General features: G+C 33.6%; 3 protein-coding genes across 11 annotated transcripts; all 3 read right to left on the reverse strand.

Moving 5' to 3' along the window:
• Positions 1-1870: 1870 nt before the first annotated feature.
• On the reverse strand, positions 1871-2589 carry LOC146949080 (uncharacterized). The gene is made up of 2 exons (XM_085745160.1): positions 2447-2589; positions 1871-2352 (listed from the first exon to the last, which is right to left on the reverse strand). Exons 1-2 carry the CDS (start codon positions 2526-2528, stop codon positions 2048-2050), a joined length of 387 nt encoding a protein of 128 aa, XP_085601286.1. The 5' UTR covers positions 2529-2589; the 3' UTR covers positions 1871-2047.
• A 6373-nt stretch (positions 2590-8962) lies between these two features.
• Positions 8963-23971, reverse strand: LOC146949081 (uncharacterized). 7 transcript variants are annotated; one of them, XM_085745163.1, is made up of 4 exons: positions 23854-23971; positions 10399-10518; positions 10168-10287; positions 8963-9559 (listed from the first exon to the last, which is right to left on the reverse strand). In XM_085745163.1, the coding sequence occupies exons 1-4, from the start codon at positions 23945-23947 to the stop codon at positions 9246-9248; spliced, it is 648 nt and encodes a 215-aa protein (XP_085601289.1). In that variant the 5' UTR covers positions 23948-23971; the 3' UTR covers positions 8963-9245. The 7 variants fall into 7 exon arrangements, with proteins under 7 accessions (XP_085601289.1, XP_085601288.1, XP_085601287.1 ...); XM_085745162.1 differs by having other exon boundaries at positions 10393-10518; XM_085745161.1 differs by having other exon boundaries at positions 10378-10518.
• On the reverse strand, positions 19823-22418 carry LOC146949082 (serine carboxypeptidase-like 20). 3 transcript variants are annotated; one of them, XR_015027141.1, is made up of 6 exons: positions 22009-22412; positions 21487-21621; positions 21294-21374; positions 20742-20807; positions 20373-20470; positions 19823-20135 (listed from the first exon to the last, which is right to left on the reverse strand). XR_015027141.1 is itself a non-coding variant. In XM_085745169.1 (5 exons), the coding sequence occupies exons 1-5, from the start codon at positions 22108-22110 to the stop codon at positions 20067-20069; spliced, it is 453 nt and encodes a 150-aa protein (XP_085601295.1). In that variant the 5' UTR covers positions 22111-22414; the 3' UTR covers positions 19823-20066. The 3 variants fall into 3 exon arrangements, 2 of the variants coding, with proteins under 2 accessions (XP_085601295.1, XP_085601294.1); XM_085745169.1 differs by lacking the exon at positions 20373-20470 and having other exon boundaries at positions 22009-22414; XM_085745168.1 differs by lacking the exons at positions 19823-20135; positions 20373-20470; positions 20742-20807 and adding an exon at positions 20876-21214 and having other exon boundaries at positions 22009-22418.
• Positions 23972-24166: the final 195 nt, after the last annotated feature.

The raw sequence follows: 24166 nt of genomic DNA on the forward strand, positions 1-24166 counted from the left end.
ATATAGAAGTTTTAGAGTTGATGCCTTGTATGCATGTTTTGCCTTTCCGGCTTAACACAGAGGAATTGATTGTAAATTATCGATTTAATCATCTTTAACTTTTTTTAACATCCCCATAATCTTTGTAAGACTCTTTTAAGCCTGATAAGGATTCAGCTCATTCGTATTCGGCTATCCTTATTTGGAGTCATTTCTCATTCAACTATTTTGATATCGGCTAAACCTAATTTTAGATTAGATGTATTCAATATTTTTAACCGTCCTTCCACTCTAAAGTTGAGAATTAATGCCTCGTATGCATGTTTTGTTTCCACTCAATGACAACCACACTACTTAAGCACGCCTATATTGCTGGCCAAATTGATAAACCACCCCTCACACACACATATAGCTACCCAATGATGATGGCGGTTAAGCATTTTTTTATTTCTCTCACTTTGCATGCCCCCTCAAACGCAAATATATATCTACCCTCTCCTAATACCTAAAACCTTTGGCCTTTGATTACAACATTTAAGCAGCAAAAACATAATTTGATAGGAGGCTGATAAACCTCTAGTTAAAAAGTATTTTTGTATATTAGTAGTTGTTATTTTCAATTGTTATGTTTATAGTAGTTTCATAGGGTCCTTAAGATTACGGCATATGTATGGTTAGAATTAGGAGTTATTTAAAATAATTCTTTTTCCTTCAAAAAAAAAATAATTCTTTTGATTAATGTTTGCCCTTGACAGTTCTCCACTTAATTTGGTTGTATTCAGTTTTGAAATTAATAAAAGCAGACATTGAACAATTGATGATAAAACTAAATTCTCCTATAAGACGAGTATGAGCGGGTTGTGAAACTTTCTTTAGATGTGTGTGTTATATATGTGACGAGTCCTTATATATGGGTTTTCAGTATTGGCATGGTTCTATATATATCTATATTTCAGCTCCACTATATGTCTATATGGATGACAAAACGGGTTGAGTTTGTCGGATCATTTCGTTTAGCCCGTTTTTTTGCACTTGCCCTTCCCAACCGCTATAAAATGAGGTGGTCATAGGGCGGATGGGTTGGCCCGTCAGGTTTAATAATGATAAAAATCCATTCTTTTTCCATTACTTTTTTATTTTGAAGAAATTTTTTCCATTACTTTTTATTTATATCACAATCAATTTTCTAATTTTTTATCCTATATTTGACTCATATAATGGAGAGAGAAAACTCATTTGATTAGATCACTTTGACTTGATAATTTTAGTCTCATGTTTCTATTAGTTTTTACTCGGTAAATTCATTAACTTTTTATTTTTGTTGTCTTGTTGGTTATTATAGATTTTTTATGATGAATCATGAACTTTTGAATTTTTTTTATGGATATTAATATTATTAGTTACATATTTTGATTACTTAGAATGATCCTTAATGTAATTTTTTTTGGTTACAATGATCCTTAATGTAATTATGCCTACATTGTTTTTATGAATTTCTTAATTAAGCAAATTTTATTTAAAAATTTTACGTGGTAGCCTATCATTCGCTTGCTCACCATAAAATGAGGCAGAATGAGATTTTCAATCCATTACATCTAATTGACCTTCCCATCCCTCACCATTTTAGACAAGTTAATAGCGAGGTAGATCATCATGGGGGCGGATTGGCCCATTCTGATTTTCATCATTGTTTGCCTTGTTAGTTCTCCCTCAATTTGGTTGTATTATAGTAGCTTTTGTTTCCGTGTGATTCTTTTCTTTTTCTATAAATGATGTTGACTTTTTTGATGGTTCTATCAACTTGAACATGCACATCAGCACTTTCTATTGAGTTTTATAATATGACATAATTGATGACTGAAATTGAAGTTGTGAGTTGAACAAAGTAATATAACATCAAACCAAGGATATAACTGCGAAATGTAAGTAAAAAATAAGGATATCAGTGTAATACATATTAATTTATAGGAAAATATGCTCATCCTATTAGAGACTATAGGTATAGAGCAAGATAGAGTCCATGCTTCCATTATATAGGATACAATACAAACATGCATATGTCTGATTTTCATGGAAGTCGTCCTCTACGGGTACGCCCTCCATTTTTACTGTTAAAGCCACCTCCTGAATCTATTGGACCTCTTAAATGCCAACCTTCACCAATGCGACCACTTCTGTTCTTTCTTCCATTTTTGTTATCCATTCGACCTCCATTGTCTTTTACACTTCCATTGCGTTCACCTTCTCCTTTTGCACCTCTGCCATTTCCATTTCCACCTTCTTTGTTTCCTCCACCACCATTTTGTTGTCTCCCTTCCGACTCAATCAAACCATCTATTCCAATAGTTGTTTTGGATTCTTCTGTTACACCAACTACAAATCAAGAAACATTTTTTTTATTAAATATAATAAATAAGAAAGTAATTGCACGTACAATTTATTTATATACACACACATTGATTCTCACCTTTGGATGGCTGAATTACCACAACAGAGTTAAGAATTAGGGCACAAATAAAGAACATGTAGATAAAAGGTTTGATTTTCATCCTTATCAACTAAGAGTATAGTGTAATCAAATATGAATACAATTAGTAGCTACTTATAGTGACCACCAGACAATATATATAAAAGAAGAATAACAATACCTTGAATAGATAAAATATATTGTACAATTAAAATAAAGATAATATTTGCACCAACAAAAAAAAAAAGAAAATAAGGATAATATATGTCATTTGGCTGATTGTGAGAATAATAGGTCACTAACACCTATTGATAAATTGAAGGGTTATATTGGGACATGCTTATCAAACGAGGTGAAGTTTTATTGACTTGTTTTTTTTGGCAGAAAAAAAAATTAAGATGAGGAGATTGTGGCACAATCAAAATTAAGGAAGAACTTATATAATTATAACAACGCTTACAAAGATATTAACATTTACCTCCCTCTAATAATAATAGCGAGCTAGAAACCCAAGGTCTTCAAGTCAGATTGTGTCTTTTTAGCACAAGATGAAACGTCTTTTTAGCACAAGATGAAACCCTTAAAATTTATTTTTATTGAAAATTGAAAGAAACATTTATTTTGTGACAAATTAATTTCATAAATAGAATAGCCGCTTGGGGCTCTGCGTGGGACTGAAAAGAGTAGTTAACTTGCATATTATTTTGGTCTAGTAGTAAAATATATACGGCTTGGTGGCTGAACATCACACATATTTTGTTTCCTCCACCACCATTTTGTTGTCTCCCTTCCGACTCAATCAAACCATCTATTCCAATAGTTGTTTTGGATTCTTCTGTTACACCAACTACAAATCAAGAAACATTTTTTTTATTAAATATAATAAATAAGAAAGTAATTGCACGTACAATTTATTTATATACACACACATTGATTCTCACCTTTGGATGACTGAATTACCACAACAGAGTTAAGAATTAGGGCACAAATAAAGAACATGTGGATAAAAGGTTTGATTTTCATCCTTATCAATTAAGAGTATATTGTAATCAGATATGAATGTAGTTAGTAGCTACTTATAGTGACCACCAGACGATATATATAAAATAAGAACAACAATACTTTGAATAGATAAAATATACCTTGAATAGATAAAATACCTCAAAAAAAAATAAAGATAATATATATTATTTGGCCGATTGTGAGAATAATAGGTCGCTAACACCTATTGATAATTGAAGGGTTATATTGGGCCATGTTTATCAAACGAGGTAAGGTTTTATTGATTTTCTTTCTCTGTTTTTTTTTTTTTAGAAAAAATTTAGGATGAGAGGATTGTGGCACAATCAAAATTAAGGAAGAACTTATGTAATTTAAAGAGCACTTACAAAGGTATTAACATTTACCTTCCTCTAATAACAATAGCGGAGCTAGAAACCCAAGGCCTTCAAGTCAAATTGTGTCTTTTTAGCACAAAATAACCCTTAAAATTTATTTTTATTGAAAATTGAAAGAAACATTTATTTTGTTTAAAATTATTTTTATAAAATAGACTAGCCACTTGTTGTGGGACTGAAAAGAGTAGTTAACTTGCATATTATTTTGGTCTAGTAGTAAAATATATACGGTTTGGTGGCTGAACATGACACATGTATTTTGGAGTAAACTATACATCATGGTGAAGAGAAAATGGACTCTTGGTGACTCTTAAGCATTAACTCATAAATACTAATGGAGAAGTTTTTGCTAAGGTGTTAGTGGATCTATATGTAACCACTGCTTGCCGGCCCCTCAGTAAATAGCAAAGGTGAACCAATGATCTAGTTAGTGAGTACTGCATGGTAGCTTTTCACGTTGTGGGGGAAGTAACACTGCAGGCGTGAGTTTAATTTAACCAACTTAGCTCGTGGATCGCAAGGACGACTTTATCTGTGATTAATTGTTACGAAATAATGTTATATCATTAGTAGTAGTATTTAGTAATAGTCTATTCAATTATTTGGGCATTTCACACAGTCATGTGCTTTGAATGTGGTACATTAATTTTGCACGGCCTACGTGATAAGTATCTTAGATAATAAGTTATTGAGTTTATGTTATTGGGCTCTTTAGATTTCTAAGTTAGTAGTCTATTTCATTAATTGTACTATATATTTGCTTGTAAGTTCTATTATATCATGTCATTGTAATCTTATGAAATTCTAGCGTCAAGGACATAGTTTGATCTTTCTTTGAATTATTCATGGCTTCCGCTATTGAGTTCCTAGCATCAAAATTTTGGAAATTTTTTGTAATTGATTTGATTTCTTGTTGGGTGATTTTGCAAAAATTGTGAATTTGTGATCTTTTGACCCATGGTCAGGGGATGACCTAGACTTTCGATATTGGTGTGGCTAAAATATCAAAAAAGTTATATATATTAACAAAGCAAATTAGTTATACAAGAAGCATAAGGAAAAAATGGTTTGAACATGTCATTTTTACCAATGTGTCACAGGTTCGATTCCCTCGGTTCATTCAACCAAAATGAGAATTAATAAGAATAATAAGAATAATTATAATATATAATAATATATAATATATAATAATATATAATTATTATAATTTATTTGTGATCGCACATGTCTTGTTTCATTTGTGATCGCACATGTCTTGTTTCTTGCGCAAGACCACCAGTTTTTTTTTTGTACAAGTTTTGTTATCCTCATGCATTTGATGGCCGTGACCTCCTTCTTGTTGATTCGTGATGCATTATTTGTTTCTATTTTTTGGTGAAGGCCATTTGGTAGTTGAAGTTAGGTTGCTTTTTGGGTGTCACATCGGTGTTCCATATCTTATAAGAAACATTGTGTTGACGAACCATTTTTCATATTTAGTGTTGCAATTAGATAATCTGTTGAGTGAATATATTGCTCACAATATGGACATTAGCCGATCATCATCGTGTAGCAGACACTACGTCATAAACAAAACAAAAAAGAACTTGAGCCTTGGTCAATTTTCACCTTGTTGTGGAGATCTCAGCATCGCACCTTGTCTTAGAGATTTCAGTATTTTGCCTCGTTGTTGAGATCTGAATCCACCTCGTCATTGAGACCTCAACATTCCACCTCGTCGTAGAAGCCTCATCATTACATCCAGCGGCGAAGCTACCACAATTTTTATGAAGGGGCCAAACATTATGAAGAAATAAAATATATTTTAAAAACCTAATATATTAAACGTAAATAAATTCACAATAATTTTTACTTATATGTAATGAAACGGCAACAAAGAAAATAAAAGCTTCCTTACAAAAAACAAAGAAAATAAAAGCTAACAATAGTTATTTATAAAAGTTGAGTTATATGGAGTTTTAATAAGTCAAATTTATCCAGAATAGACACTAAACTAAATAGATTATCAATATTATTTTAATATCATCTCTCTTTGAACCAACAAAATTGTTTGGAGTAGCCGAATAATATATTAATGGGGTAGCTATATATTAAACTATGTTAATTATCCAAAAAGAAATTCCCTTTTGGGGTAGCCAATGCTACCCCATGACATAACAGCCATTCGCCCCTGATTACACCTCGTCGTAGGGGCCACATCATTCCACCTCATCATGAAGACCTTAACATTCCAACTCGTCGTGGAGACCTCAACGTTCCACCTTGTGGATCTCAGACCACATTGAAGGTGAGAAAAACACAAGAAGCAGGGTTGAATTATGTTGGCTTTTTCTAAAAACTTTTCCAAGTGTTTATGCACTAGTCAGAGTCTGATGGGTTCAGAGTTTGACTTAGAGTCTGATTGCAACGGATATATCAAACAAATATATATATATATATATATATATATATATATATATAACACAACAATTTATACTGGTTCCTCCTACAATTCAGAAGTAGTCAAATCCCCTTGCACTTCCAAAGAATTTCACTATAATCACACAAGATTGCAATTGCTTAAGTACACAACCAAGATATTTCCAAATGGTCAAGCACATAAGCAAGAAATTATAATCTACTCCTAACACCCTTGTTTTGTGTTTCTCTCTCTAGAAATGCCTCAACTCTCTCTAGAAACCAGAAAAATGAATAAAACAGTACAAAGATAGAAGAGAAATGAGAGAAAAAGCTATTTATATGGCTGAGTCTGGGAAAACTCGCTTTAAGCTAGATGAACTCGCTTAAAGCGAGTTGCCTGAAATCCACGCTGCTCCAATGGTTGGCTACCAAGGGTACCTTATCCTGTTGAACTCGCTTTAAGCCAGATGAACTCGCTCAAAGCGAGTTTGGTTTTACAAATCCTAGGACCTTCTGGTGTTTTCTCGCTCTAAGCGAGTTTCTCTTTGATGGGAGCTCACTTTTGGCAAGTTAAGAGTGTGCAATCCTGGGACCTTTCTACCATTTCATCGCTCTAAGTGTATTTGCTCGCTCCAAGCGAGTTGCTCTTTGCTTGGACTCGCTCCTGACCAGTTCAAAGCGTGCTGAGAACCAAACCTTCTGCCATTTTCTCGCTTTAAGCGAGTTGTCTCGCTCTAAGCGAGTTAGCCTTTGGATTTCTTTGCATCTTTGATGATTTCTTGGTCCTTGCTTGTGTTTTCCTACATAGATGGGTAAAATAAGGTAACTGAAGCATAAATGGCATAATTACATCAAATTTTAGCTTTTCCCTTAAGTAATTTGCAAAGAAAATCACTAAAGTGCCTAAATTAACACAAGAAATATATCACTTTTGAGCACTTATCAGTGTCCTTTACATCTGGTAAACCAACTTGGTTAGCTGGACACCCTTTATTTTTTCCTAACTAAACGATAACAAGTTAATTATAATTACATCATTATTCACCATGCTTTTCACTTCATGATGAAACAAGTCATCCTCCATGTCACTACTTACAAGTAGCTCATTAGGATAAGATTGAATGCTTTCTTTCCTTTTAACTTTTTTAGGGTCACCTTTTTTACTATCATCCTCATCTTGGTGTAGTAATTCCCTAAATATATGATCATCTCAAACCACCTTGGTGTAATAAGTCATATCAAAACTCACCTTGGGAGCTATCGTCCTAGCTTGAACAATAGACTATGTGAAACTGCTAAGAACTCAACAATAAATCTAACCTTAAATTCATGATTAATCCACATCAAGTCGGCGTGGGATTTCTTCAAATCGGAAACCATTCCTTCAAGAAAAGTTTGTAACTCCTCCTTTATGTCACATCGAATACAAAAACCCTGGTCCTATAAACTTTAACTTATTATTGCACCTCAATATGGAATACCTCATGACATCAAACTATATCTATTAGGACGATCTAGGTTTTACAGACCTCTATAGTGTCATCTAGGAAGAAATTACTTTGATTGCGGGTTTTATTAAAAAAAAAAAAAAAAAACAAGGCAATACTGGACATCTGAAGTGCAGTGCATAACGAGAATAAGCATTCTTATCTCAGTTCCGAAAGGCAATATTAGTTCAAACAATACAAATTTCTTGAGCACCATCCATCATTGGGTCATTGAGCCCGACATTATGCATCAACACACTCAATCCACTTACCGGTCACGTAAACCTGATGCCTGGCATTGACGCCTTAATGATATACCGCTAGTGGGTCAATTAATCCCAATACTTTACATCCACACCATAATGATAAACTGTCAGTGGGTTAATTATTAAGCATGACAACAAGCCTTAAATAGTTCACATCAGTAAACAATCAATTACCAATTTATTTATTTCAATACAAGTAATATTTTATTATAGGAAAATAATGCAAGAGGAAAAACAAACATGAAGATCAAAGCCCGAAGGAAATAGTACTAGCAAAAGAAAACTCTTAAACTTCCACCTCATTGATTTATTTTTACAAAGACTAGAGAGTTGACACGATCCTATTTACAAAGACCTCGTTTAAAAGGGAGTTAAATCAATTTATTTTTATAGAGTAAAAACTAATTACCATGTAGTAAGACTTTAAAAAAAATTAGTCACCATTTTTGTAAAGTTAAAAAAAGTAGCTGGTCTTCCACCAGCCTTCCACTCATGTGTAATATATATATATATATATATATATATATATATATATATATATATATATATATATATATATATATATATATATATATATATATATATATAAACACACACACACACACACAAATTTAAATGATATAAGTAATTCATTGGATCAAAACTTACGATGTTACGTTACATATGTTCTTTTGGTTATTGTTTGATGATATTTCTCCCCCTTATTTTAGTTATCGTAGATTTTTATTTTATGTATTTATTTTTCCTATCAACGATGTTCGAATTCCTTATGGATATTGAATTATTGTTGAGAATGAGTTCCAGTAATCTTTGTACTCCATTTTCAAGTATCACTTTTTTGCTATTTAAAAAAAAAAAAAACATGAAAGTACTCATTATTACTTTTTAGTAATTTAACCACTATTGAGTTATATAACATGAAATAACTAATGGTTGAATTTAGATCAACTAGTTGAACAAAATATATAACATGAAATTGTGGTACTTCTTTTTCATATAACTCTGATAATATAAGTAGTATAATCTAAAGATGTCGGTGAAAGAACTATTTATATATTTATGATAGATGTTCTTTTTATTATAAACTAGACATGAAGTAAGATTTAGGTGTGATTTTATTTTACATACTATATGGGATACAATACACACATGTAGGAGTCTTATTTCTATGGATGTCTTCAATCCCCTCCATTTCGTTATTAGAGCAACCTTTCTAACCTCTCTTTTTCCTCAAACCTCTCAAACCTTTCTAATTCAAATCTCCACCACTGTATCCATCTATGTTGTCTCTTCCACTTTCGCTGTCTTCACCTTTTCCATGTGCACTTCCTTTGTTTATTCCATCAACATTCTCTTTCTCATCGTCCCAAAATGAGCCTCCCCAGTCTCTCCAACCTTCTGTTACACTTTCATGGACTTCACCTTTTTCTTTTGCACCTTTACCTTGTCCACCTTCTGTGTCACCACCACCATTATTCTTTTGTCCATCTTCCCAGAATGAGCCTCCCCAATCACGCCAACCATCAGTTCCTATTTTTGTTTTGAATTCTCTTGTTACACCAACTGCGAATCAAAAAAGTACTTTTTATTATATATAATAAAAATAAAATAAAATGCACATACAATTTACACACACACACACAATGACTTTGATCTTTGGATGTCTAAATTGCCCTAGTAGAGATAAGAAGTAGTAAACAAAGAAAGCACACGAAGAAAAACTGGTTGATTTTCATCCTTGATTAACCAATATTATATTGTAGTCAAATATTAATACAACTAGATGCTATATATAGAGATCATTTGATAAAATATATAAAATAAGAATAAAATTATCTTGATTGGATAAAATACAACGTACAATAATAGGTTATATAAACACCTATTGAGAAATTGAAAGGTTATATTGGGCCATGTTCATCGAACAAGGTAAGAATATTTGTCACACAACAACAACTAACAAGTGATTAAGACGTTTGGTATTTTCTTTAATATCGTGGTTTTAACTATTTGTAAAACCATAATAGTCATCAAAAAGAAAGAACAAATTATTATTCATCACTTATCTTCAATGAAATAACAATTGACTTCAAATATGTTAATAAATTTACATCGCTCCTACATACTATTATCAAAAACCATTGAATATCAGTATCTGTTATAGTCATTACCTTGTCTGCCTTCTTCCTCACCTCCACCATTATTCTCTTCTCCAGATCCCCAAAATGATCCTCCCCAGTCTCGCCAACTATCAATTCCTATTTTTGTTTTGGATTCTTTTGTTACACCAACTGCAAATCAAAAAACACTTTTAATTAAATATAATAAAGGAATAAGTAAAATGCACATACAATCTTATGTCACATTTTCATGGACTTCACATTTTTCTTTTTCACCTTTACTTTCTCCACCTTCTTTGTCACTTTCACCATTATTCTCTTGTCCATCTTCCCAGAATGAGCCTCCCCAATCTCGCCAACCATCAATTCCTACTTTTGTTTTGGATTCTTTTGTTACACCAACTACAAATCAAAAAACACTTTATATTAAATATGATAAAAAAAATAAATAAAATGCACATAAAATTTATATATTTATATTTATACATTGATTCTCATCATTGGATGTTTGAATTGCCCTGGTAGAGATAAGAAGTAGTAAACAAAGAAAGAACATGAAGGAAAAATGCTTGATTTTCATCCTTGATAAACCAACAGTATATTGTAGTCAAATATGAATACAACCGGATGCTATTTATAGAGATAATTTGACAAAATATACAAACGAAAAATAAAAATATCTTGATTTGATAAAATACACTATACAATAGAAAAAAGATAATATATATCATTTGGCTGGTTGTGAGAACAATAGGTTATAAACACCTATTGAGAAATTGAAAGGTTATATTGGAACATGTTTATCAAACGAGGTAAGAAGATTTGTGACACAATAACAACTAACAAGTGACTAAGACGTTAGATAATTCCTTAATCTTAAACATAGTTCTAACTGTTTGTAAAACCGTAATAGTCATCATAAAGAAAGAACAAATTATTATTTGTACTAAATTATCTAAACCATTTAAAAATATTAGGAACATGATAAGTACATGTATTTATTTATTCCATCACTTATCTAAAAAGAAATAGCAATTGACTTCTAATATTTTAATAAAATTACATCATTCCTACAGACTATTATCAATAACCATTGAATATTGGTATTTTCTATAGTCATAACTACTTGAAATACCATCAAATATTTTAGGAATCATTGTCGATGGGCTTAGCTGTTGCTAACCTCATATGTACATTAAAGATGTCCTGACCCTTGATAATCAATTGTGATAAAAGGAAACACTCAAATCTTAAAATTAGTAAGGGCTTCATTGATGGACAATTTAGCAAGTATACGAAATCACACAAGTAATAAAGTGATAAGTTAAATAGTCTCAAGAGAAATCTCTTGTTTACTTAAAGGTTTCTCTTCACACTTTTCTTTCAGCTTCTGACAAAGATACTTGAGTTTATTTTCATAAGTTCTAAAAATGAAGTCATAACTCTCAAGCTCTTTTTCAGACTCTTTCAGATCCAACAAAGTCTTTTCTTGTTGTTTTAATAAATCAACATATTTATCTTTTAAATCTTTCAACTCATTGGATCTGTGTTCAAAGTGTGTGAGAAGTTCTTTAAGTGATTCAATAAGTTCATTCCTGGGAATCTTAGAATATACCTTATCTTCATCTTCAGAGTCTGTATCAGGTTCAGCTTCTGAAGCTACTGTAGCTACTAACCCTACTGCTACATTTGCTTCATCTCCAGCTTCATCCTTATCAGACCCTGACTCACTATCCAAATCTTTCCATGTGGCCATCAGACTCTACTTGATCTGTCTTCTGAACTTGTTGGATTTGAAGGTTGGTTTCTTGGATTTTTGCTTTGATTTTTCCTTCTGCAGGTCAGGACAATCAGCAATGCAGTGTCCTGGTTTCTTGCAATTGAAGCATCCTTTTTGATCTTCTCTTCTTGAACCTTTATAACCACTGCTTCTGCTCAAGAACTTCTTGTTCTTCCAAGCCAGATACTGAAGTTTGTTGGAAAGCATAGCCATTTTTTCAACAACAGCTGGATCTTCATCAGAATCTCCAGTATGATACTCTTCTTCAGACTCATTGGCTTTGAGAGCTTTTGAAGACTTTCCTTTAGATGCTAGAGCAATAGTTTTTGGCTTTCTAGCAGGTTCATGCTCATTTAGACAAATCTCATGACATTTGAGAGAGCTTATAAGATCTTCAAAACTTAGAGTGTTTAGATCCTTAGCTTCCTCAATAGCAGTAACTTTAGGTCTCCATCTGACAGATAAACTCCTTAGAATCTTGTTCCCATGATAAGAAACTATGTAACTTTTCTTCAGTATCTGAAGTCCAGAGACTATAGTCTGAAACCTTGAGTACATATCCTCAATGATTTCATCATCTTTCATCCTGAACAACGCATATATACTGATAAACAAGCATAGTGCCTTTAGCTTCTCTGACTTTCTTATTACCTTCATAATTTGAACACAAGGAAGTAAACATAGCTTTAGTAGTGGATATATCGCTCATCTTCAAGTACTCCTTGTGAGGCAAAGCAGCAGCAAGAATGCCTCTGATCTTGTGATGTTTATTGTACAACTTCTTCTGAGCAGGAATGTGTTTCTTTCTATCGATAGCAACCCCTTCTTCACGAACATCCCATAGCTCTTCATCTAAACTCAAAATGTGACTATACATTTTGGTTTTCCACCAAGAGAAAGTCTTAGGATCTCCATTTAACATTGGAGGTTTGTTTGAACCAGATGACTTATCTTCAGTACCATAGTCATACGATGCAACATTATGACCAGAACTGGAACATTCAACAGATGACATGTTTTTCTCAGGTCTTTTTCTGTTACACTGTTAAGTGCTTAAGACAAATAGAACCAGAGCTCTGGTACCAACGGAAGGTGAGAAAAACACAAGAAGGGGGTATAATTGTGTTAGCTTTTTCTTCTTTTTAAAACTAAGTCCAATGTTGAGAGTCTGATAGAGTTCAGAATTTGGAATAGAGTTCAGAGTCGTATGCAGCGGATAATGTAGAGAGAGAGCGAGGAGAAAGACTCAAAGCAATTATACAGGTTCCTTCCACAATCCGAAAGTAGTACTGTCCCCCTTGCACTTCCAAGGAGAGTTCACTAAATCAATATATGATTACAAATTCTCAAGGATACAAGCATGACACTTCCAAATACTCAAGCACAAATTCAAGAGATTTCCTATGCTCAAGCACAAAAGCAAGAGACTTATAAACAAACAAAATTACACAGAGAAATGTTTGAGGTTGTCCACTTGATATACAACCAGTGGTGTTCACTATACAATTCAGATACAGACTCTTTAAGACTCTAGAATTTCTAAAATATGAAAGTTGTTAAGAAATTCTAAGTTAACTTTGATGTGAAAACAATTCAGCAGAGTTTTGGCACTTGTAAATTGTTCTTGAGTCTCTTACAATCTTCAAATCTTCATTCCTTTATATAGAGGTTTGAAAGATACGTTGATGATTGCCAGCACATCAAAAAGAGTCGTTGTGAAGCTTGATCTTCACCAATGATTTGGTTATTGTCCTAGGAGAGAACAATTTCAAATTCATTCCTTGAATAGAGAATAATCAGCGTAGACATAACTGTTATCTTGTACTATTGCATACATGAAGAGAGGAGTAATGGAGTAGTGGTTGTACAATTGTACTATGTCCTTTTCCTGCGCTCTTCAGTGGATAAGCATCCAATGCCTTCTAATTTCTCTAAAATAGTCATTGATCCATGCTTCTATACCTTCTGCAATGATGTGCCTTCAGAATAACAAACTTTAACTAACTGTAGCTTCCAGTCTTCAGACTCTGATGAACTTCAACTTTTGATGATCTTTAAACTCTTTGATGACGTCAGTTTCTGGCAGTCAGCTTCTGTTAGTCTTCCGACTCTGGCAGTCTTCAGACTCTTTCTTGCAACCCAAGCTTCCTTTGTAAATTTCATTGATCTCTTTTGTTCTTTCAGAACCAATACTTGAGTTTAAGACTTATAAAATTTTAGTCTATGGTCCTGCACACTTGAACAAATATTAGTATATCCAATTGACATTTTAATACCTTGTTATCATCAAAACTTAAGTTGGTAATGTTAAATCTTCTTAGGTTAGAGTTCTAAGATGAACCTCTATTTATTTTTGTTGGATATTTATTTTATTTAATGTTGTTTTTATTTTATTTATCTTTTGTTCGCCGTTAAATTTTATTAGGAAATTCCTTAGTTTATTTCTGTAGCAGGTGCAACCCTAAATTAGGTATTTAGGTTGTGACAGGGCCTGACATTGATATTACTATCTTGCTGCTTGTATCTTTATATTTAAAGCTCTATACAAATATCTATCTGTCTAGGAAGTAATTAGTTAGTAATTAGAGAAAGATACCGAAAGAGATTTGACCCTAGTAGTATGTACTTAGGAGGTGACATTACTAAGACTGAGTAGTAACTCTGCTGAACCTAGGATGTAACTAGTTAGTTATTAAGAAAACAAGTACCTACTTGAAGGAAATAAGTTGTAGCCTAATAGAAGCATTCTCTTAAATCCTTAGTAAGGTAGACACTAGTTTGTCTGCCCCTTTGTAGAACTACAAAGTGTGTGCGTGTGTGTGTGTGTGTGTGTGTCAGAGAGAGAGAGAGAGAGAGAGAGAAAGAGAGAGAGAGAGAGAGAGAGAGAGAGAGAGAGAGAGCTTGCTATGAGTGTCCTAAGATTCATAGATGGGTAGACCTACATGAACCTTGGCCTTCAATTCCTTGTGAAATCTTCGAAATCCAATAAAAAGTCTATGCTTTCAATTACCTTAGAGACGGTAAGGCCCCTCACGTAAGGATCACCGTGTGATCAATAGGTGAAACCAAACTTAGGAGGGATAGACCTAATTAACCGAGATTTATAGACCCCACACGTAAGGATCACCGTGTGATCAGCAGGTGCAGCTTCCAACCTATTAGGTTAGTCACGTCCCACGCCTCATTACTTGTATAGTCTACCTAAGATAAATAAACGAGACATGACAGTTATTTAATATCCAACAATATAAATAGGGGGATTCGAAGAATCCTAACCGTTGCTTACTTTTGTGCAACCAAAACAGGTAAATTATCTCTGTTGCAAACAGATAAAAATTTCAACCCTTCTAACCTTTATCTTTTATTATATCGTCAAACTAAAAATAAGTAACGCGAATTATTTGGACGAAACAACTATCCTGTGGATACGATACTCTACTTATTACTTTAGTACTTGGTAAACGATTTGGCACACTTGCTTAATCCGCACATCACCCACCAAAGATAGTCCAGGCTTCAGAGATTTTATGATTCATGTGATACCTTTGGCCTATCGGGGTTCTGCGGGAAAGGATCCGTGGCGGACTAAAGGGGGAGTTCACCGCTTGGTTCTACCGTGTCTCCCATCCTGCGATGAGCCATCCAACAGAGGTTGTTGAGGAGCCACCTCCTAGTCCTCGTAATTAAGAGGTCATTATTGAGGAGGAGTATGCGAGAGAGAGCTATTCGACCCACTCCAGATTATGTGTAATGTCCACATAATTACGGAGGAGGCGTTGCGTGATGGTGAGCCACATCCATACTATCATAGTATGTTTAGCAGGATCTAGGAAGAACTGCACCTAGTCGTCGAGTTACGGATTCCCCGAAAGAGGAGGGAGAGGCGCACCTCGACCCCGTGATATATTTGATTTTCGTATTTTTATGACATTTTGGAACTTGATGTAAATAATTGACAATTGCGTATTCGCATTTTTATTTATGACATTTGCATTTTTTGGAATTATTTTTTATTTAAATTTTGATTGAATGAACAATTGATTGAATGATTGATTGAAGTGAATGAATTTTGTGGTAGTGAATGATTGGAAATTTTAAAAAAAAATTCCAAGTTTAATTACGTGTTTAGGTGCTTAAAAAAACAACAATTCTTTTGCAAAATTGTTGTTCTGTTAGAAGACCTGAAACCAGTGCAAGTTAACTGTCGTTGGGGGTGGCGTGAGTTAATTTGAGCTGTTACCCAGCGTGAGTTAACTACATTCCGGATCTAGCGGCAGTTAACTTGCATTGGGCTTATCTGGGGGAATTTCGAGGTGGGAATGAACAATTTTGAATAGGAGAAAAGTAAATTTCCATTTAGGGAAAAAGATTCATGTACACCCCTTTTCTATACACCCCTTTGTACCACTGCTGATGTGGCAGGGGTAATTTGGTAGTTTCATGCAATAAGGGGTAGTTTGGTAGTTTCACTCACAACCCCACAATATTCTCCTATTCCTCTTCTGAACAGATCGACCTTCTCCTCTTCCTCTTCTCTCTTTGGCCTCACCATCGCCGTCGATGCCGTTCTATCACCTCCATCAACTCCCACTATCGAATCACAACTCCTTCATCACTACCTTTCTCTCCGCCATTTCCTCCCACTCTTTTTGCGTTTTCCTCCGACGACCGCTATCTCTCTCTCCGTTGAAGGTGATGTTTATCTCAAATCTTGTATTTGGTGAAGCCTAAAATTTATTTTGAAATCATTTGATCAGCTTTAAAATTGTTTTCCAAAATAATTGTTGAATTAGAAATTCATGATGAAGAAATTAATCATTTTAGGGTATGATACTGATTTAGTGAGAATTTTGGGTTAAATCAATCTTGATAGTATTTAGAAGTTTAGTTCATACTTATGTTAAAATCTCTGTTATTTGCTACTGTCTAATTGTTGCATTTTGGCTCGTTGCCGATTAAGATGTTATGTCGTTGCTATTGTCTGATTTGTCAGTAATTGCAAATGGGGATGGGATGATAATTTGTGTTGGTTAAGGTAAGTCATGTTTTAGTTGGTTTGTGTCAAACATGTCATATATAGAATAACCTTCACTTCTCATTGTTATATTCTTAGTAAAAAATCGCAAGTTTTCCTCCAATCATTTAGTCTCTCTTTGGTTGTTCCTCTGAAGGCGTAGTGATTAAGCGACCAATTCTTAATGAAAAGATTTGTGGTCACACTTATTTCAAAAAATGGACAGTGTTGAAATTTTGGAAAAAATGTGTGGTTACGTCTTTGTTACATGGTGAAATTGCTTTTCAAAATAATTGATTAAAGTAATTAGAAATCCATGGTGAAATGTGTGATGTTAGTAATCTAGAATTTATCATCTGCTTGACTTTAATAAGATGCTTTGGCTTGTTGCATAAATGTTTGACTTTAAAAATTGATGATTGAAATACTTGTATGTTTGATAAAAACTAGTCATTTGTTCATTGGATATTTTTGTTGTATTAGTGTATTGATTTGGGACAGATAAAGAACATGGACTAAGACTGCCTGAAGATCCATTTTATGAGCAGATGGCTGCTGAGTTTTTCAAGTACCAAATCTCAGTAAATGTGTATGCATTCAGTGATAAGTACACTGACATAGCCTCCTTAGGTGTTTTATTTTCCTTCAATTTCTATGTATTTCGTTATGCCATTCTATTTTTAAACCTGTTACTCTTGATTAATTGATATATTTGATGATTCTTCAGTTGTGGCAGTGTTTTATGATGACTTGATGACATGAGTTTATGGGCTTCAACTATGATTTGATTATAAACTGATACTCTAACTCATGGATCTATTTGACTATGAACTGGTCTGTAGATGCTCAAAAAGAATTCACAAGTTATGTGTTGATTGTTGTAGTTATATCTGTAAACAATCAATGTATCCCCGTGTCCCGATGTAATTCTGTCAGCATTTGCAGTCTTCTAACCATATAGTCTTGCGTGCTGATGATCTTATACTTGAAGTAAATTATGTTTTTTTTCCTGTCTGTGTAGGAACTCTGGCAAAGTACACTGCTGGTCAAGTGTATTACTTTCCAGCTTTCCAATCAGCTACTCATGGGGAGAAATTGAGTCATGAATTAAGGAGATACCTCACAAGAGAGACTGCATGGGAAGCATGGATCATATGCATTGCAGAGATACTTAGTAACTAGTTATCTATGTTGGATTGATGGAGTTTTTTTGGTGATTAATGATGATCTAGCTGTCTACAAGGCCAAATAAATTCTCAAAGCATGGATCACAGATGGAATAACACCTATGTTTTCCCTGAGCATGAAGATTTAACTTCTTGTAGATAATATTCATTGCTACAATTAATTTGAAATGTTGTTAGGTGTTTCTATAGAATTGGTTTATGCAAGGTAAAGGTTGAAGTAGCTTTGCAAACAACGATGTTAGTTTAAGTACTTGTCTTGTGGTATTTTAGCATTACATGTGTACTAGAGGTTACTTCTATATGGTGTATTAGCATAAATAATTTCTTTTACAATCTGCGAGTTTATCACGCCTAAAGATTGACAAATTCTAATTTCTGAAAAAATAGTGGTCGCGCACCTTAAAAAACGTGGTCACACAGACCATATATTTGACTAGTTTATCCTTCCCAGGTACAAATAATCTTGTTTTAGGCAAATCGAACACATAAAAGTCTTTCCAACCATAAATAACTTCTTTTACAATCTGCGAGTTTATCACGCCTAAAGATGGACAAGTTCTAATTTATGAAAAAATAGTGGTCACACATTTGTAAAAATGTGGTCATACAGACCATATATTTGGCCAGTTTTTGTTTCCCAGGTATAAATAATTCCATTTAGGGCGAATCGAACACAAAATCTCATTTGATCACTGCACTAAAAGCATTTCCAACCATAAATAACCTGTTTTACAATCGGCGAGTTTATCACGCCTAAGGACGGACAAGTTCTAATTTATGAAAAAATAGTGGTCACGTATTTGTAAAAATGTGGTCATACAGACCATATATTTGGCTAGTTATCTTTCCCAGGTGTAAATAATATCGTTTTAGGCGAATCGAAGGCATGATCTCATTTGATCACTGCACTAAAAGCATTTCCAACCATAAATAACCTGTTTTACAATCGACAAGTTTATCACGCCTAAAGACGGACAAGTTCTAATTTATGAAAAAATAGTGGTCACGTATTTGTAAAAATTTGGTCATACAGACCATATATTTGGCTAGTTTATATTTCCCAGATGTAAATAATTTCGTTTTAGGCGAATCGAACGCATGATCTCATTTGATCACTGCAATAAAAGCATTTCCAACCATAAATAACTTGTTTTACAATCGGCGAGTTTATCACGTCTAAAGACGGACAAGGTCTAATTTATGAAAACAAAGTGGTCACGCATGTGTAAAAATGTGGTTATACACGCCATATATTTGGCTAGTTTATATTTCCCAGATGTAAATAATTTCGTTTTAGGCAAATCAAACGCATAATCTCATTTGATCAATGCACTAAAAGTATTTCCAACCATAAATAACCTGTTTTACAATCGGCGAGTTTATCACGCCTAAAGACGGACAAGTTCTAATTTATGAAAAAATAGCGGTCACGTATTTGTAAAAATGTGGTCATACAGACCATATATTTGGCTAGTTATCACGCCTAAAGACGGACAAGTTCTAATTTATGAAAAAATAGCGGTCACGTATTTGTAAAAATGTGGTCATACAGACCATATATTTGGCTAGTTATCTTTCCCAGATGTAAATAATATCGTTTTAGGCAAAATATATACATGTGAAGATTTCACTTGTCAATAAAGACACAATCATCTTTTATATCAAAGAACAAAAAATAACAAAAAAATTGACTCATTAAACTGTACGATAGTTCAACAATGATAGTAACTAACAACATATGGTGTTTCCTTTAATATTATAGGTGCGACATTGTCCTACCAATTAAAAAATATCATCAGAAAACATCTACATTACAATCATATCAAAACACTAAATTAATTTAAATCTTCTTGTTTTTGCGTCCATCCTTCACCCATGGGGAAAGCAGAACCCCACTTTTTACACGGTGTCTTGGATTGTTCTTAATTCTAGTCCATAAACTATCTAAATATTCCCTAGTGATGTTGCTTCAATGATCCTCGAGGCGGTAGCTAGACTCCGATGAATGTCTACCATCTCTTGTTTCTAAATTTGTTGGCTGAAAAGAAGAAGAAAAATAAATAAGACAATGATTAGTAAATTGAAACACAATATTGAAACTGAAGAGGGAAAACAAACATACATATACAATCTAATATACATGTCCAAAGAAAAATGCTATATAGCATTGAAGATTTTTCATATAAATCGTAAAATAACATGGCATGTGTTCTACTTCAGTCAGAAAATAGATTTTCTTTTAGACAAGGTATAATAATATTGCACAAGAACCTACCTTTACTTTGCCTTTCAACCAATTTGGCCTCAAGTGACTTCACTATCACTTCATCACCAACTTTGGCTTTTAATGCTTTATGATTTAGCAGAATTGGCCTATAGGAAGGGCTAAATAAATCAAACAAGAGGTTTTGCACAATAACTATCTTTGAAGGAAGAAAAAGCACACAAATCATAGTCAAACATCTCATATCTCTCTAAGACATCATTCCCATCATGATTGGTATTTTATACTAAATATACATCGAAGGAAATTTTGTCTGTGCATAAATCCCAACTACTGACCACACTTTTCTGTTTCATCAGAGAGATAATAATTTAGTGTTTTGACATTCAAAGTATAGAGGTATCTTACAAGAAACCTCACCTCTGCAGTGTGAATTGCTTTCCTGACTTCTTCATTGTTCAACCATGCATTTGCAACAGAGCCATCCTAAAGATATTGTTAGGTCATGTTACTTGTTTTTTGCAATAAAAAATTAGCATTTCTAAGGTTTAAACAAGTATGCAATGATAATCGAGCAATTAAATCAACTAGTAGCTAATAAGGAGATATTAAATGGTAAATATAGACACTTAGATAGTAGTAAAGAAACATATTGTGCATGGAACATTGTTGCTATTGATAAGTTGTGGCCAAGTTGGTACGTTGCCATCTCTCACAGGTGCTCTAAGGGGCCAAGCGCGACCGAACATTCTTTTCCTCACAGGATGAGGTTTTTCAGTCTCACCTAACTCACGGAAACTAGACGGTAACCTAATATAGGAGATAATCTTATCTGCCTCTGTGCCGTGGTAGCATGGTTCTAGAATGTTATATACATTCAACCCATCAATGTCCTAAAATAATAAGAATCATCAATGAGTGCCAAATTCACTTATTTCTTATAATCTCAGTACTGTAGTATAATTAAATCACCTCATCAATTTTTGCAAGCTTGTTTGTACAATTATCACTGAGTGAATTATAGAAATTCCCATCACACTCGCGGTTAACCTCCTGCAACAGAGTGCAACATGACTTAAAGAAACATACTTACAAGACAATATATAGCAAGGTTTCAAACAATAGATATAGTTCCAAACTTGCTCTTAAAAGGGTATATTTTCACCTCAAACAATTCATCTGAGATAAGACCCATCCCATGTACAAATGGAACAAGAGCATTGCCATCAATTTGTTCATCTGTAACACCATTTCCAACTATGTAACCAGCAGGAGAGTCTAAATATATAATACTGGAAACCTGTAATGCAAAATCAGAATCATATACCATTTGATAACAAGAAAAAATAACTAGTGATTGTTGAATTACACAACTCTTGTTTGGATAAACAACTTAACTACTTACTTATAGCATAAACGTCTATCATGTAAGGGCTTACATATAAGTTATTTCTATAACATAAGATAAGGTCAAACAGTTTACATATAAGTTACAAGCTGCATTCATAAGCTATCATGAAGAGCTCATTCTTTTCAAAAGCTCTCAAACAGTCTCACAGGTGCTTATTATACATAAATTTAAATAAGTCAATACAAACAACCCTATAGAGTCTCTACCCAAAACCAAACTATGAGAAGAAATCATCCTTCCCTTTCAAAATTCAACTGATTTTTAAAAAATTCATACCTTGGTCCAGCTATATGGATTGAGGTGCAGAGTTGGCCGGCTTCCCTTTGTCTTTGCTGCTTCAAAATTGAAAGGACCTGAAGAAATCATCAATTGCCACATGATTTATAAAGAAGTTGACGGGAGACAACGACGACAATGGAGTGAGTAGAACGGAGGTAGCCCAAATCTGAAAAAAATGGATGGGAGATCGTCGTTTCCATCACCGTCGTCGAAAAAGAAGTGGACCGGCGGTGGTGGTGAGCTTTGGGGTGTGGCCGGTGGTGGTGTTCAGTGAGGGGGAAAGGAGAAAAAGGGTGAAGAAGAGAGAAAGGTGGGGACGAGAATGAAGGAAGAGATAGAAGGTGAAGGAAGAGCGTGTATTTGTGTGAGAAGAGAGGGTGAAGGAAGAAAGAAAAAGAGAGAAAGAAACAATTGGTGAGTGTATTTGTGTAGGGTCCAGTTGCCAAATGTCAAAATTTTGTGTGGGTGTGTAGGGGTGGATGCCACCTATGGTGGTATGCCTATCACCACTCTTAGGAATATGGCATAAAGGCCTAATAAACAGGCCAAGTCATGGTTCACCAAGTTGACCATGTCATCTAACCACATGAGATCTAATCCCAAGCACCACCTCAGAAGAAATAACACCTCAAAATGATGTGGGATTTAGGCTACTACATATCATGAATCACTTTGTTACTAATAAAGAGTCGACACTTTCCACCTCTTTAAGCTTAACAAACTTTTCGATAACTACCAGGTTGTTTCTATTTACAGATACCTCATTTAAAAGGGAGTTAACTCAATTTATTTTTATAGGGTAATAACTAATTAGCATGTAGTAAAAAAAATTCAAAGAAAAAAGTAGTCGCCATTGTTTTAAAGTTAAAAAAGTAGTTTTATGCCTGCCTGCCTTCCACTCATGTGTAATCTTCGTGTGTTTGACCTTGATAGTTCTCCCCCTTACTTTGATTATATTCGTAGATTTTTATTTTATGTATTTATTCTGCCTATCAACGATGTTCAATTTCCTTTTGGATATTGACTTATTGTTAAGAATAAGTTACAATAATCCTCGTACTCCATTTATAAGAATCTCTTTTTCCCATTCGAAAAAATAGCATGAAAGTACTTATTATCACTTTCAACTAATTTAATCTCTATTTAGTTATATAACATGACACAACTAATGATTGAATTTAAATCAGCAAGTTTCCGTATAACTTTGATGATATAAGTAGTATAATATAATGATATCGGTAAAAGAACTACTTATCTATGGATATATGTTCTTATTATTATGTAATAGGCATGAAGTAAGATAGAGTCATCATTTTATTTTACATACTATATGGGATACAATACACACATGTAGAGTCTTATTTCCATCTTTGTCTCTCTTCCTCTCCATTTTCACTGTTAAAGCCACCTTCCGCACATGTCTTTTTCCCCAAATGTAGACCTCTACCATTCTATCCATTTAATTAAGTGGTAGAGACTTTCATTTTTGTTGTCTTCACCATTTTCTTTTGCAACCTTTCCATGTTCACCTTCATTGTTTATTCTACCAACATTCTCTTTCTCAATGTGCGGAAATGCGCCTCCCCAGTCTCTCCAACCTTCTGTTACATTTTCATGGACTTCACCTTTTTCTTTTGCATTTTTACTTTGTCCACCTTCTTTGTCACCTCGGCCATTATTCTCTTTCTCAACGTTCGGAAATGAGCCTCCCCAGTCTCGCCAACCATCAATTCCTATTTTTGTTTTGGATTCTTTCGTTACACCAACTGAAAATTAAAAAAAAAAACTTTTATTAAATATAATAAACAAATAGATAAATGAACATACAATTTATATATATACATTGATTCCCATCTTTGGATGTCTGAATTGCCCTAGTAGATATAATAAGTAGTAAACAAAGGAAGAACATGAAGAAAAAATGCTTGATTTTCATCTTGATCAACCAATAGTTTATTGTTGTCAAACTTGAATACAATCGGATGCTATTTATAGAGATCATTTGACAAAATATATAAAATAAGAATAAAAATATCTAGAATAGATAAAATATATTGTACAATAAAAAATGATAATATATATCAATTGGCTAATTTTGAGAATAATAAGCAATAAACACCTATTGAGAAATTGAAAGGTTATATGGAAACATGTT

Source organism: Medicago sativa, chromosome 2, assembly GCF_051527215.1.
Source record: "Medicago sativa cultivar Bolivia chromosome 2, Bolivia_mono, whole genome shotgun sequence".
Taxonomy (NCBI): Eukaryota; Viridiplantae; Streptophyta; class Magnoliopsida; order Fabales; family Fabaceae; genus Medicago; species Medicago sativa.

Coding starts and splice junctions, on each gene's coding strand:
- LOC146949080 (XM_085745160.1), bottom strand. CDS start 2,528: ATGAAAATCAAACCTTTTATCTACATGTTCTTTATTTGTGCCCTAATT. Junction 2,353..2,446: donor GGTAATTCAGCCATCCAAAG/GTGAGAATCAAT, acceptor CTTGATTTGTAG/TTGGTGTAACAGAAGAATCC.
- LOC146949082 (XM_085745168.1), bottom strand. CDS start 22,110: ATGTGGCAATTGATGATTTCTTCAGGTCCTTTCAATTTTGAAGCAGCA. Junction 21,622..22,008: donor ATCCATATAGCTGGACCAAG/GTATGAATTTTT, acceptor TTTGCATTACAG/GTTTCCAGTATTATATATTT. Junction 21,215..21,293: donor AGCTTGCAAAAATTGATGAG/GTGATTTAATTA, acceptor TTATTATTTTAG/GACATTGATGGGTTGAATGT.
- LOC146949081 (XM_085745161.1), bottom strand. CDS start 23,947: ATGAAAATCAAGCATTTTTTCTTCATGTTCTTCCTTTGTTTACTACTT. Junction 10,288..10,377: donor TAAAGGTGAAAAAGAAAAAT/GTGAAGTCCATG, acceptor TTTGATTTGCAG/TTGGTGTAACAAAAGAATCC. Junction 9,560..10,167: donor TGAGGAAGAAGGCAGACAAG/GTAATGACTATA, acceptor TTTGATTCGCAG/TTGGTGTAACAAGAGAATTC.